The sequence below is a fragment of the Miniopterus schreibersii genome (assembly GCF_964146895.1).
Source record: "Miniopterus schreibersii genome assembly, chromosome: 8".
In the NCBI taxonomy this organism is placed as follows: Eukaryota; Metazoa; Chordata; class Mammalia; order Chiroptera; family Miniopteridae; genus Miniopterus; species Miniopterus schreibersii.
Window position 1 is genome coordinate 16,263,716 of NC_138109.1, and position 14,328 is coordinate 16,278,043.

The 14,328-nt window shown below is 49.9% G+C and overlaps 1 protein-coding gene across 3 annotated transcripts in view; it reads left to right on the forward strand.

The window, feature by feature from the left end:
- Positions 1-14,328, forward strand: part of PTPRU (protein tyrosine phosphatase receptor type U) — a 75,178-nt gene that overhangs the window by 11,690 nt on the left and 49,160 nt on the right. For all 3 annotated transcript variants that reach the window (XM_081144021.1, XM_081144023.1, XM_081144022.1), the window contains exons 2-7: positions 3,910-4,041; positions 6,835-7,106; positions 7,621-7,702; positions 7,806-7,921; positions 8,255-8,429; positions 8,952-9,245. In XM_081144021.1, coding sequence (XP_081000147.1) covers positions 3,910-4,041; positions 6,835-7,106; positions 7,621-7,702; positions 7,806-7,921; positions 8,255-8,429; positions 8,952-9,245 — 1,071 coding nt within the window. The remainder of the gene's footprint in view (positions 1-3,909; positions 4,042-6,834; positions 7,107-7,620; positions 7,703-7,805; positions 7,922-8,254; positions 8,430-8,951; positions 9,246-14,328) is intronic.

Below are 14,328 nucleotides of genomic sequence, written 5' to 3' on the forward strand. Positions count from 1 at the left end.
TGGGGGTGTGTATGTATATGTGAACATTTGAGTGTGGGGCTGTGTGTGTGTGTGTGTGTGTTGTGCATCTCTCTGAGCAAGAGATTGGAGACTTGAGGCCCCTTTTCTCACTAGTCCCTGACATTTGACTCCCAACCCCTTGGTGGCTTGTCCCACTCCTGATCCTGTAGTGCCCTCTGGAGAAGCCACCTGCCCTCCTCATGGCTTGTAGAGTATATCACTTGTCTCATTGGAATCCAGGTGCTCTCCTGCTCAAACACCCACTGTGGCTTCCCAACTCAAAAGGAGGCCAAACTTTTCACTGTGGCACTCAAGGCCTCCTTGATGTAGCTTTAACCCCCTCCCTCCAGTCTCATCTCTCATTACTTCAGGCAATCTTGGCTCCTTTCTGTGCCCTGAAGAACTGTGTGTTTACTTCCTGCCTGCCTTTGCCACTGCTGGGCCCACTGCCTTAGATGCCCTCCCACCCATCTCTACTGGCCAGAGTGACACCCATCTTTCCAGGCTCTGTTCAGGTGTACCTGCCTCCAGGAACCTTTCCTCTGCACTTCTTTTGGATGCCCCCGTGGCCTATTAGTTGTCATTTGTCCCTCACCCCCTACTCATACTGGGAGGTCTGAGGGTAGGGAGGTCTTAACATCCTTGTGCCTCTAATAGCACCAGCCTGGGACCTGCTTTGCTGTGTCAGTTAAGAAATGTCCAGCGAATGGCACTGAACTAACACATGTGGTGGTGATATTCAGGGCCTGACTTTGTTTGTGCCTCACCTTCAATAAGATAGGTGGCTTCAGACCCAGCTTCTGGGACTTAAGGTGTGGCCTTGGGCAAGCCACGTCATCTCTCAGTGCCCCAGTTTCCATCTGTAAATAGGAATAATAATATACTTACCTTCTGAGTTACTGTGAGGGTTCACCAGCACAGGTGGTCATGGTGGTAAGTGGCAGCCCCCTTGTGGTAATGTTGACATGTGTGTACATGTCTGTGCCCACATCTGTGTTGATGGAGCTGAGAGGGATTTCTGGCTACCATTCTTGCTCTGAAACCAAAGTTTGATCTAGTTTTTTCTCCTGGGCTAGTGGCCCCTAGCAGGAGTTGGGTCTCTAGCAGGAGCTGGAACTTGGCTTTGGGGCTCTGGGCTCCTGAGCCATTCAGACTGGAGGTGATGGGGTTTTTCCCAGGGTCCAGAAGGGCAGATTGTTCCCATCCCAAGATGAGCTGGGAAGGAGGTGGGGGTGGGGTTCTCCTTGGGGAGCCTGGCCCCAGAGATATTACCTGCTAAGGGCTGTGGCTGGAATGGGCCTGGCCCAGAGATACAGGACTGGGGATGGGCATGGACCAGGGAGAGGAAGCCATTCTGCCTCAGGGGGCACTCTGGATGGAGTCAGTCAGCTGAGGAGGTCACCTTGGCTCTGGTCAGTTATAGGAGTTATTTGGCAGAGGTCAAAGGTCAGTCAGTTAGTCTGGTGGTCATTCTGGCTGAAGTCAGATGGCCTGATAGCTATCTGGATGACAGTGGGGACACTCTGGTTCAGGTCTGTGTGGAGTCACTGACCTGGGTCAGTCAGTCTGGGGGCTACTCTGGTTAAGGTCCGATAGTCTGGAGGTCTCTCCAACCAGGTCTGTCAGTTTGGGAGTCCTGGCAGCTCATGAAGGAAGGAGCTGGCACTTCAGGCTTGTCCCAGGGCTGTGGGCGAGACATCTGGGGCAGTTGCCTTGTTACTTGGGAAGGAACAGGAAGGGCCTGAGCCCTAGCTGGGGCTCTAAATCCTGCCTTCCCTTTATGGCAATCCCTCTGCCTCATGGAGGCTTTGGTTAAGACCCTCAGGAGCAGACTCAGCTCAGGCTGAATGAAGCCACTTGTCCCTTCCTCCAGGAAGTCCTTCCTGACCATCTCTGCTGGCCATGTCCTCTCTCTGTTCTGTGGATCATTTTCTAGCTGGAAAGCTAAGAACTTCCTGGCACTGATGGGATTAAAACCCACCTCCCACAGGCCACAGGCCACGATACTGACCAGGGATTTTACACAAAGGGACAAAATGCTCAGCCCAGGTATTGCCCCAGCTCTGGGGAGAGGCTTCTGTTATTTCCTCGCATCCACTTGCTGCCAGCCTCATGCCCACTTCTCATCATTTTACACTATGATAGGGTCCAAGAAGAGGAAAGGAAAACCCCCAACAATGGCGAGCCCCTGTGCGCCTGGCTGTGCTGGGTGTGTTTCCATATGCTACTTTATGTGATCCTCATAACAACCTAGAGAAGTCCCTGCTGCAGGTGAAATGAGGGCTTCCTAAAGCGAAGTCACTGGCTGCATGTGCAAAGTCACCACTGTTCCTGGCACGTGGCACTCACTCCTCAATTACTATTTCTCTTCCCTCCTCTTCTTGAGCCTGGGAAGCAGCTCGGGTTTGCCCCTTCTCATAGTGCAGGCTTTTCTGGAGGCAGATGTGGACTTTGGCAGCTGACCGAGATGGGTTCCAATCCAGCTTGCTACTCATGCGGGCTCACGTGGGGTGTGAGAGGAGCTGCTGTTTCCTGAGCCTCCATGAGGCTCCAATGTGCTAAGTGGGCCCACATTGAATCCTCAACAGTCCATGTGTGGATGGGGAAACTAAGGCTCAGAAAGGAGAAGTGACTTGCCCACAGACAAAAGGGTTGGCAAACTGCAGAGTCAAGATTCACTCCTGAGTCTGTCTGATACCAAAGGCACTCACTTATCTACCGAGTTACGCTGTGGACGAACCTTTTACCCTCTGAGCCTCAGTCACCTTGTCTGTCAAATGCAGGCACCCAGGACAGTGCCAACACGATTTCTGCCTGCTTCCTCGCCACTTGTTCAGGTGTTTTGCAGGTCTCAGATGCTTCAGACTACCCCTCATGGGATTCCAAACACTGAGGTTCGGGAGTGCGGGGACCAGTGTACAGTTACTTTCTGAACCAGTGGCATTTTTATTAGGTGCCCAACTTAGGGCTTTGATGAGCTTGCTAAGATTTATGGGCCTCATTACCAACCAAAGGCCTCACATCTATTTCAATCCCCTCTTCCTTCCTCCTCTTTTCATTGAAACTGTAAATATTGGTTCCAAATCATGATTTGCTTCCTCTACTCATGTGTGTGCCCAATCCACACATGACTGTGCCTTTACATGTCACATTCCTGCAGGCAGAGACTTAAGTTGGGTGACTGGGCAATGACTGAATCTCTCAAGTTCATCTGTCAAGCAGGAATAACAGTGGTACCTGTTCAGAAGGCAAGGCCTAAATGCGAGTCTGCACCCAAAGTGTTTAGCACTGGTCAGGGCTTGTCGTAAGCCTGAGATGATCTGTTGCTAGGGCTGGCTTAGGCCATTCATGACCCTGCCAGTCCAGGGCCCACTGTTTGTCCTCTATGTGAAGATAGAGGGGCAGGTGGTGGGATCCTGACTAGCAGTTGGAAGATCTCGGTTCAAACCTTACCTCTGCCACTAACCAGCTGTGTGACCTTAAGAAAGTCATTCTGCCTCTTTGGGCCTCAGTTTCCCCATCTGTAAAATGCGGATAATTTTAGTCCTGATCTCATGAGTTGTTGTGAGGCTCTAATGATATAGTAGTGACAGTTTTTGTTGAGGAGGTTCTTCGATGGGTGGTTGAACAGTGGGGGGGGCGGCGGTCCTGGGGAGTCCTGGGGGAGTGGGCAGTGTCTCGAGGTCTGGTATTGGAGGAGGCAATGAAAAGAGGGCCTTGGTAGAGGGAGAGGGTGGAGGAGGGAGAGTTTTGTTGGAGGGAGTAGTGAGGGGAGGGCCTGGGTAGAGGGAGGGGAGTGGGTGGACCTGGGTAGGAGGGGACAGTGTGGAGGCACCTGAAGGTAGCCTAGGAGCCCTCCTGGCCAGCAGCCCTGCCTTAGCCTTGGCTAACCAGCCCCTGTTCTCACAGCTGGCTGCACCTTTGAGGAGGCAAGTGACTCAGCAGTGCCCTGTGAGTACAGCCAGGCCCAGTACGATGACTTCCAGTGGGAGCAGGTGCGGATCCAGCCTGGTACCCGGGCTCCGGCGGACCTGCCCCATGGTGAGTCTACTCTCAGTCACCATTCCCCATTTGTCTCTTTCTAAGGACATTCTACTCCTCTGCTATGTGACCTTGGGTACATTACTTAACCTCTCTGGGCCTCATCTGCTTTGGCATCTGTAATGACATATATGACACTGTGAAGGACAGTGCCTAACTGTGTACATCAGGTAGTTTTCCCTGTAAAATGGGTGCAGGTTCAAGCAATCAAATACCTTATCTTCTCACTGAGAGCCTCTGAATCCTGGTCTCCCAGGACTTGAAGATGCTGAAAGAGCAGTAACATTGGGGGCTGGATGTGTATAAAACCTCCCTTCCTCTGCCCCCTTTTTCCTGCAAGTCCCAGATCCTTCTCAACTTCCACAATGCCTTGCCCCTATTTCAGGATGGGGCACTTTTGGCATTACAAGCCCTGGACTGGGAGTCAGGAGGCCAATTACATGGATTCTAGTACTGGCTTCCTACTCTGACGACGGCCCTAGAGGACTGGTTCCAGAATCATGAAGACTGGGCTTCAAATCCTGGCATTGCCACTTTATCAGCTGTGTGACCCTGGGCAAGTCACTTAACTTCTTTGAGCTTCCATTTTCTTCAGTGTAAAATGGGGAGAATAATTTATTTCATAGGGGTTATTAGATAATGCCTATAAAGTATATAACATGGGGTGGCATGTAGGGGTTCAATTAATGTTTAGTTGCTATTGCTGGAGGTATTTGAGGGGGCCCAATTACTAGCACCCCTCTTCACTCTGTGCAGAATCAACTGGGAGTTAAGAAAAGGATAAGACAGAAGCCAAATTATTAACTTTATTATCAATAAAGCCTGGATAGGAGGAGATAGCATAGTGTGAGAACCACATGGGCTTGCTGAGGGAACCTCAGAATTGGACAGCCTACAGATCCCTTCCTCTTTGTCTTATCACAGTAGTGGGCCAGGGTCTAGCTGCTCAGCTCTCAGCAAGGCCAGGATTGCAATTGCTGTCAAGGGTGAGGGGAAGGGTAGCAAAGATTCTCCGTGGTGGGACCGGGAGTTGAAGCCAGCAGGAGAGGCCCTGGATGACCTTGCATGGGCGGACTCTATATACTCATCTCCTATCACTGACTGCCTCCTGGAGGCCTCCCTGCCTCCCCCTTCTGTGCCTTCCTGGGGCTTTCATCTCTGCCTTTGCAGGGCTCTCAGCTCCTAGTTTGACCTTAGTACTACCAGGTATTAAGGCCTGATTTGTGGGACAGCCATCTATCAAGGTGTCCCCATGGTAGGACACTGTGTAGGCTGTCTCCGTATCCCCAGGGCCCAGTCTCAGTCTGGTACACGGTTGGCACTCAGGTACGAGGTGATTTGAATTCACCTCTAACAGTCCCCACCACCCTGTATGGGCTCTGCCTCTCTCTCTCTCACACACAAGCAGAGGCATATCCAGTAAAAGGAGAAAGAAATTTGCAAATAACATGGGCCTTGTGCTGGATCCCAGGGATGCAGTGGCCAGCAAGATAGGCACAGTCTCTGCTTTCTTGGTGCTCTCCTTTTAGGGGAGGGTGTTGGGGGTGGAGAGAGAAGGAAGGAGGGGGATTCACACTCAGTGACAGAGGGCAGGAGAGAGAAGGGAGAGCCACGGGACTGAAGGGGGTGGGGGGTACAGAGTGAGAAAAACCTGGGGAAAAAGAGAGAGGCAGAGGGAGCAGAAGGAAGAGGCAAGAACAAAGTATCAGATTGAAAGGGGGAGAAAGACACACAGCTGCTCACAGGGAGAAAGGAGAACTGGGGAATGGGCCAAGACAGACTGTTGGGGGCTGGGATCTGCCCCTTCCTGAGTGGGGATGGGGACCTGGGGTTTTGTTTACTACCCCACCAGGACTGAACCAGGAGCAGCCTTCACAGACTTTTGGCTCACAGAGATGAATGAGATCCCCTCCTCGGAGTCCCTGGAGTGTCTTCCCAGAGCTGGGAACTGAATGAGCTTGTGTTGGCTGGCAGCCAAGCCCAGGAGGAGGCAGCGCTGGGTGGCTGTGGGCACCCCCTTGGCAGCTGCTGGGGCCTTCTCCCCACAGAAGGGAAGCCATAATCCCTCAGCCAGGTTCTGAGGAGTCCAGCCCACTCCCTCACCCCACCCCCAGGCCAGCACACAGCCTGGATCTCTGGGGAAGGAGCAGGGAGAGCTGCCTTTCTCCAGGTTGGAAATCAAGAGAAGTGTAGACTCAGGAGGTGGGGGCTGGAAGGGAAGTTAGAGTCCTTTCATTCAGTCTATTCTATACATTCAGTTGGCTTGGGTTCAGAGCCTGTGCTGGGGACACAGTGGAGCCCCGAGGCATCACAGGCTGGTGGGAAACAAACACACCTTTATTAATGATCTAAGGGCCAGGAGAGAAGCCCATAGAGGGATTGGGGGGGGGGGAGGACTTCAGAAGAGGTGGCCTCTGAGAGCTTGTTGTGCTAGACTCTTGACTGCTGAGATGAGTGACATAGCCCCTGCCTCCAAGGACAGCTCAGAACTGGGGAAAGCCTTGGATCAGCATGAGCCTGGATTGTGATCATAGGTGGTGAGAAACAAGAAAGGGCTTTCATAAAGTCAGACTCGTTTTTTGCTGCTCCAACTCTCTCCTTTGGGAGACAGATGTAGGGAAGTGAAGGGACTTACCCAGTGAATCAGAGCTGGGACCAGAACTCAGAACCCGGGTCTCATGGTGGGTCCAAATGCCTGGAGCCCTTTGTTTCTGCCCTCTCCTCTGTGCCCACTTGACCCTGGTCCTCCCCCAATGTCTCCTCAGCTCCTGACTCTTCCTCCTCTCTTTCCAGGTTCCTACTTGATGGTCAATGCTTCCCAGCATGCCCCAGGCCAGCGGGCCCATGTCATTTTCCAGAGCCTGAGTGAGAATGACACCCACTGTGTGCAGTTCAGCTACTTCCTGTACAGCCGGGATGGGCACAGCCCAGGCACACTGGGCATCTACGTGCGGGTCAATGGAGGTCCCCTAGGCAGTGCTGTCTGGAATATGACTGGATCCCATGGCCGTCAGTGGCACCAGGCTGAGATGGCTGTCAGCACCTTCTGGCCCAATGAATATCAGGTGGGCTGAGTTCAGTCTGTGGTCAGCTTATGCTTGAGGGCTGGGGCAGAGGGGTGTCAGCTTGTGGCCAGAGTAAGCAAGTGGCTGAGGGTGGAATTAGTTTGTGTTCAGCAGCAGGAGTCAATGTGTGGTCAAGGTCAGGGGCCAGTCTGTGGTCAATATTGGGTCAGTATTCAGTGACTGGTTCAGTCTGGGTTCAGCATCAGAGCCGGGGTCAAGGGTAAATTGGAACTGTGCTGACCTGGAGTCCCTGCCTGGCTGGGAAGAGTTTTGCTACTTGAAGGTAACAGTCCAGCGTTGGGATGGACCCTCTGGCCTTGACCTTGTTAGCTCTGGGTGCTTACACCCCCTCCCACAACTATCTGGCTTGGTTGGGAGGGTCATTGTGAGCTGGGCTGACCTCTCCTGGTTTGAGGATGGGGCTGGAGCAGAGCTGAAAGGGGGCTCTTGTGGACACCTCCCAGGCAGGGCTGGAGGAATGTCAGTATGACAGGGACCCTCCCGCCTCCCCCAGGTGCTGTTTGAGGCCCTCATCTCCCCAGACCGCAGGGGCTACATGGGCCTAGACGACATCCTGCTCCTCAGCTACCCCTGCGGTGAGTCCCAGCCCACTGGGGTGCAAGGTGAGGGGTGTGGGCGGCAAGGCTCCTGCCTGCAGGGGGCGCAGGCCCAGCTCACGCCGCGGCTACATTCCCGCAGCAAAGGCCCCGCACTTCTCCCGCCTGGGCGACGTGGAGGTCAACGCGGGCCAGAACGCCTCGTTCCAGTGCATGGCGGCGGGCAGAGCGGCGGAGGCGGAACATTTCCTCCTGCAGGTGAGGAGGGCGGGGACCTCGGCCAAAGTTGGGGGCTTCTACGGCCCCGGGCCTGCTCTGCCCTCTTGGGTGCCTCCATCCCCCCAGGACAGAGCGCGGCTCCAGGATCCCCCAACCACACTCTCCATCCGAGGCAGAGCGACTCCCTTTCTTTAATCAGCTCCGCACCTTCCTGTGGCAGAGCCGGTTCCAGGAACCCCGTGTGTTCCCAGGGGAGTAGAGACGGCTAAATGGGGTCAGGACAGTTACACTGCTCCCTTCGCCCGGGGTGGAGCGAGATTGGGGCGCTCTCTCCCCGGCGCCCCTGATCCTGTCTCCCTTCTCCTCGAGTAGCGGCAGAGCGGGGCGCTGGTGCCCGCGGCCGGCGTGCGGCACATCAGCCACCGTCGCTTCCTGGCCACCTTCCCGCTGGCCGCGGTGGGCCGCGAGGAGCAGGACCTGTATCGCTGTGTGTCCCAGGCGCCCCGCGGCGCCGGCGTCTCCAACTTCGCCGAGCTCATAGTCAAGGGTCAGTGCGCGCGACCCGGCGGAGGGCGGGGCCGACGGGGCGCGGGAGCCGTGTCCTTCCTGCACCGGCCCTGACTGGGAAACGCGCCTGCGGAGGGCGCAGTGTCTCTCCAGAGGAGGGGTCTGATCCAGGGGGCGGAGTCCGACGGAGAGACCCGCCTGCTGGGGGTGGGGTGGGGGGCAGGCAGGGTCAAGGTGTGAGCCCCGCGAGGCGATGTCCAGGCTGTAGGAACCCGGGGTTGACCCGAGTTGGCCTGCGATTACCCCCTGGAGGACTTGGGGATTCCCAGTGGAGTGAGGGAGATGTGGGCTGGGAGGTGAGGATGGGTTAGCCTTGGAGTGGGGCGCCCCTAGGGCCTGGGCATTTAATGGGGGCGGGAGAAGTGTTCTGGTTGAGGACCTGGGGACTACAGGGGAGGAAGGCGAGGGCTCTTGGCGATTAGGGTGTGATGGGATGCGGAGCGGGGGCCCAGGGCCTCACAGCAGCACCCGTTGGCTCCGCCTCTACCCCGCGTCCTCGCAGAGCCCCCCACTCCCATCGCGCCCCCGCAGCTGCTGCGCGCAGGCCCCACCTACCTCATCATCCAGCTCAACACCAACTCCATCATTGGCGACGGGCCGATCGTGCGCAAGGAGATTGAGTACCGCATGTCGCGCGGCCCGTGGGCGGAGGTGCACGCTGTCAACCTGCAGACCTACAAGCTGTGGCACTTGGACCCCGACACCGAGTATGAGATCAGCGTGCTGCTCACACGCCCAGGTGACGGTGGCACTGGCCGCCCAGGGCCGCCCCTCGTCAGCCGCACCAAGTGCGCAGGTGGGTTCCTCGCCGCCCCACTCCTTCCCCGGGACACCTCGGTCCGTGGCTCAGGGCATCCAAGGGGGGAAGTGGCACATTCAGAGACGCAGTGTGCTCTGCATCTGTGCTTCTAAAACTTTCTAAAACACGACTTTTCCTCAGACCTTGTTATGGTAAAGATAATAATAATAGCTAACATTTTGTGCCAGACACATACATATGTTCTCTCCCTCATTCTCTCTCTCTCTCTCCCTCCCCCCCTCTGTCTCTCTGTCTCTGTCTCTCTCTCTGTCTCTGTCTCTCTCTCTCATGGATATAAAACTCACAACAACACGCAAAAACCTGTACACGAATATTCATAGCAATACTGTTCATAATAGCCATAATATAGCCATAACTCTTGTCTTACCCATTTTATAGATGAAGTGACTGAGGTACAAAGAGATAAATTACTGGCCCAAAGTCACACAGCTAGTAAAGTGGCAGAGCTGACATTGGAACCCTTGACTGGCTGGCTCCAGAATCTGTGTTCATAATTCTACATTATATTATCTAGATACAATAAACAACTAAACGCCATAAAATGAAAGTGTGTTATTAAGTTGTAGCTGGATTCTCTTGTCTGTGCGTTTGAGCCTGAGGTCTGCTTTTCCACGTTGAAAGGGTATAGCGTCTGTTGGGAGTGATGGCACGCCTGCACCAGAGGAGACTTTTTTTTAATCCGAAGAGAAATTGAGAACAGAACAATTTTCTCACTCTGTGATTTAAGCTTTTTTTTTTTTTTAAATTGGATTTTTTGTTGCAATAATTGTAGGTTTATATGCAGTTGTAAGAAAAAAATACAGAGAGAATTCCCTATACACTCTACCCATTTTCTGCAATGGTAACATTTTGCAAAACTGTAGTATAATATCACAGTCAAGATATTGACATTGATACAATCCACAGATCTTATTCAGACTTCTCCAGTTTCACTTGTTGTCATTTGTGTGTATGTTTAGTTCTATTCAGCTTTATCACATGTGTAGGTTTGTGTATTTACCACCACAGTCAAGATACTGACAGTTCAATCAACTTAAGAATCCTTGAGGTTGATTTATTTAGTTATTTATTATATAAATTAAAAAAAATGTCGTTATTGATTTCAGAAAGAGGAAGGGAGAGGGAGAGAGAGAGATAGAATATCAATGATGAGAGAACCATTGATGGGCTGCTGCCTGCATGCCCCTTTCTGGGGATCGAGCCTGTAACCCAGGGATGTGCCCTGACTGGGAATCGAACTGCGATCTCCTGGATCATAGGTTGATGCTCAACCGCTGAGTCACGCTGGCCCGGCCTTGATGTTGGTTTTTTATATTCACACTCACCTCCATTCCTTCCTCCTCTCCAACCCCTGATAAGCACTAATCTGTCCTTCATTTCTAAGATTTTGTCATTTCAGATGTTATATAAATCATGAAGTCATACAGTACATAACCTTTTGGAATTGATTTTTAAATTTGGTACCATTTTTATTGAGATATAATTCACATCTCATACGATTCACTCATCAGAATGTACAGTTCAGTGGTTTTTAGTATATTCAGAGCTGTGCAACCGTCACCACAACCATTTTAGCACATTTTCATCGCTCCAAAGGAAACCTTGTACCCTTTAGCAGTCCACCCCTCATTTCTTCCCAACACCTCCAGCACTAGGCAAACACTAATTTACTTTGTCTCTATAGATTAACCTCTTTGTGGACATTTCATAGAAATGAAATCTCACAATATATAGTGTTTTTGTGACTGGCTTCTTTCATCTAGGATAATGTTTTTAAGGTTTATCCATGTTGCGGCATTTATTAGTACTTTTTTCCTTCTTAATGCTGAATAATATTCTGTTGTATGGACAAGTACCACAATTTACCCATTCATCAGTTGATGGACATTTGGGTTGTTTATACATTTTGGCTATGATGAACAGTATTGCTGTGAATATTCATGTACAGGGTTTTGCGTGGGCATGTGTTTTCACTTCTGGTTATATAGCATATATATCATATGGTAACTATGTTTAACTTTTGAGGAACTGCTGTTTTACGTTCCCATCAGTAGTGTATGAGGGTTCCAATTTCTCTATATTATTGTCAACACTTGTTATTATCTGTCTTCTTATTATAACCCTCCTAGTGGGTGTGAAGTATCTCATTGTCATTTTGATTTGCATTTCCTTGATGGTTAATGATATCGAACATTTTTTTCATGTGCTTATTGGCCATTGGTGTGCCTTCTCTGTAGAAATGTTTATTCAGATCCTTTACCCATTTTTAAGTTTTTTTTTCTTTTTTGTTATTGATTTGTAGGCGTTCTTCATATATTCTAGATACTAGACCTTTATCAGATGCATTTGCAAACATTTTCTTCCATTTTGTGGGTGTCTTAATTTTCTTGATGATGTCCTTTGAAGCAAAAAAGTTTTAAATCCTGATGAAGCGCAGTTTATGTATTTTTTCTTTCGTCGTTTGTGCTTTTGATGTCCTATCTAAAAAAACCCTCCAAACTATTGCCTAACTCAAAGTCATGAAGATTTACCCCTGTTTTTTTCTAAGAGTTTTATAGTTTTAGCTCTCACATTTAGGCCCTTGATCCACTTTGAGTTAATTTTTGTATATGGTGTGAATTAAGGGTCCGGCCTCACTCTTTTGCATGTGGATGTCCAGTTGTCCCAGCACTATTTATCGAAAAGACTATTCTTTTCCCATTGAATTGTCTTGGCACTGAGTTTGGGCTTTTTGCTCAGCACAATTCCCTGGAGATTCACCCAAGTTGTGTATATCAATAGTTCATTCCTTTTGTTGCTGAGCAGTATTCTGTGGTATGGGTATGCTACAGTTTGTTAGTTTTTCACCTCTTGAAGGACATCTGGACTGGTACCACTTTTTGACTGTTACAAGTAAAGCTGCTATGAACATTTGTGTATAGGTTTTTCATGAACATAAACTTTAATTTTTCTGAGATAAATGCCCAAGGGTGCAGCTGATGGGTCATATGGTAAGAGCATACTTAGTTTATCCAAAATTGCCAGAGTGGGTATATTTTTTACAGTTTCACCAGCAATGTATGAGTGATCCGGTTTTTTGCATCCTTGCCAACATTTGGTGGTGTCATAATTTTTGTTATTTTAGCCAGTTTGAGAGGTGTATAGTAATATCCCATCCTGGTCTTAATTTGCATTTCCTTAATGCCTAGTGATGTTGAAGATCTTTTCATGTGCTATTTACCATCTGTATTCCTCTTTGGTGAGTCGTTTGTGTCTTTGTACATTTTCTAACTGGATTATTCATATTTGACTGTTGAGTTTTGAGCGTTCTTCACACATTCTAGATGCTAGTCCTTTTGTGGGTATGTAGTTTGTAAATATTTTTCTCCCAGCTTTTAACTTGTCTTTTTATCTCTTTACTTGGTCTTTCACAGAACAACCATTTTTAATTTTGATGAAGGCCAATTTATAAGTATTTTCTTTTATGAATTGTGCTTTTGTTGTCAAGTTTAAGAAATCCTTGCCTAATCCTAGATTTCAAAGATTTTCTCCTGTGTTTTTCCTAAATGTGTAAAACAGTTTCACTTTTTTACACTTAACTCCATGATCCATTTTGAGTTAATTTAAAAAAAAACTTTATTGATTTCAGAGAGAGGAAGGGAGAGGGAGAGAGAAACATAAATGATGAGAGTCATTGATGGGCTGCCTCCTGCATGCCCCCTACTGGGGTTGGAGCCTGCGAGTAACTCAGGCATGTGCCCTGACTGGGAATCGAACCATCATCTCCTGGATCATAGGTCGATGCTCAACTGCTGAGCCACTCTGGCCTGGCTTGAGTTAATTTTTGGATAAGGTACAAGGTTTAGGTTGAGGTTTATTTATTTATTATTATTATTTTAATTTATCTTTATTGTTGAAAGTATTACAGATGGCTCCCCCTTCCCCCCCATTGATCCCCCTCTACCCAGCTCTTGCCCCCTCCCGAGGCCTTCCCCATTCAAGTGTCTATCCATGCGCTATGCATATCTGCATATAAGATCATTGGTTAGTCTCTTCCACCTCCCCCCTTCCCACTGAAATAAGTCAGTCTCTTACATGCTTCAAGTGTCTCTGGATCTTTTTTTTTTGTTTGTTTGTGTTTATTTTGTTCATTAGATTCCACATGTAAGTGAGATTGGATGTTTATTTTTTGCCACTCGTATTCTTAAGTGTTTTTAAAAGCTGATCTGGGAACCATCTAAAATCCAGTTTAATGCTACATTTGAGGAGATCCTTGGGTGGTGGGTCCAGTGTTCCCTACTTTCTAGCTGAGGGATCTGAGTCAGGTTACTTAACCTCTTGGAACTTTAGTCCCCTTGTTTTATATAATGGGAATAATAATCTTTACCATCAGAGCATGCAGATTCATTCAAAAAATGTTTATTGTGTCAGGTACTATTATAGCTGCTGGGGGTATAGGACTGGGACCAAGTCAAAGGCCACTAGCATGTGAGTTCTGCATGTGGAACTCACACTCTGGTGAGAAGAGAGTAAACAAGGGAAATACTAGTTTGTCAAATGATGTTAAGTGCTAGGGAGGGGAAGAGGGTGTGGAGGTAGGAGGATTGTTATTTTAAAAAGACTCAAGGGTCTGGTTTACTGAGAAGGTGACATTTTAGCAGAGACCCTGAGGAGGTGAGGACTGGGCCATGCAGGAAGCTGGAGGCATTGCTGGGGGAAGGAGCATTCCAGGCTGACCGAGAATAGTAAGCTCAATATAGGCTGGAGCATGCTTGGCATGTGTGAGGAGCAGCGAGGAGACCAGTATAATTGCAGGCTAGTGAGTGAGGGGGAGATGGCAGGAGGGGAGGTCACAACCACGCTGGGGATGTGGCCGTTTCACTCTGAGTGAGCTGGGGAGCCACTGTGGGGTTTGGAGAGCAGGAGTGACCTCACCTCCTTTGTTTAAAAGGATGATTCTGGCCTTTTGGTGGAGAATAGACTCTAGGAGGGCAAGGGGACCTGAGGGGAGACCAGAGAGGAGGCTACTGCAGCAATCCAGCTGAGAGGTGGTGGAGGCTGAGAGCTGGGGGGAAGTGTG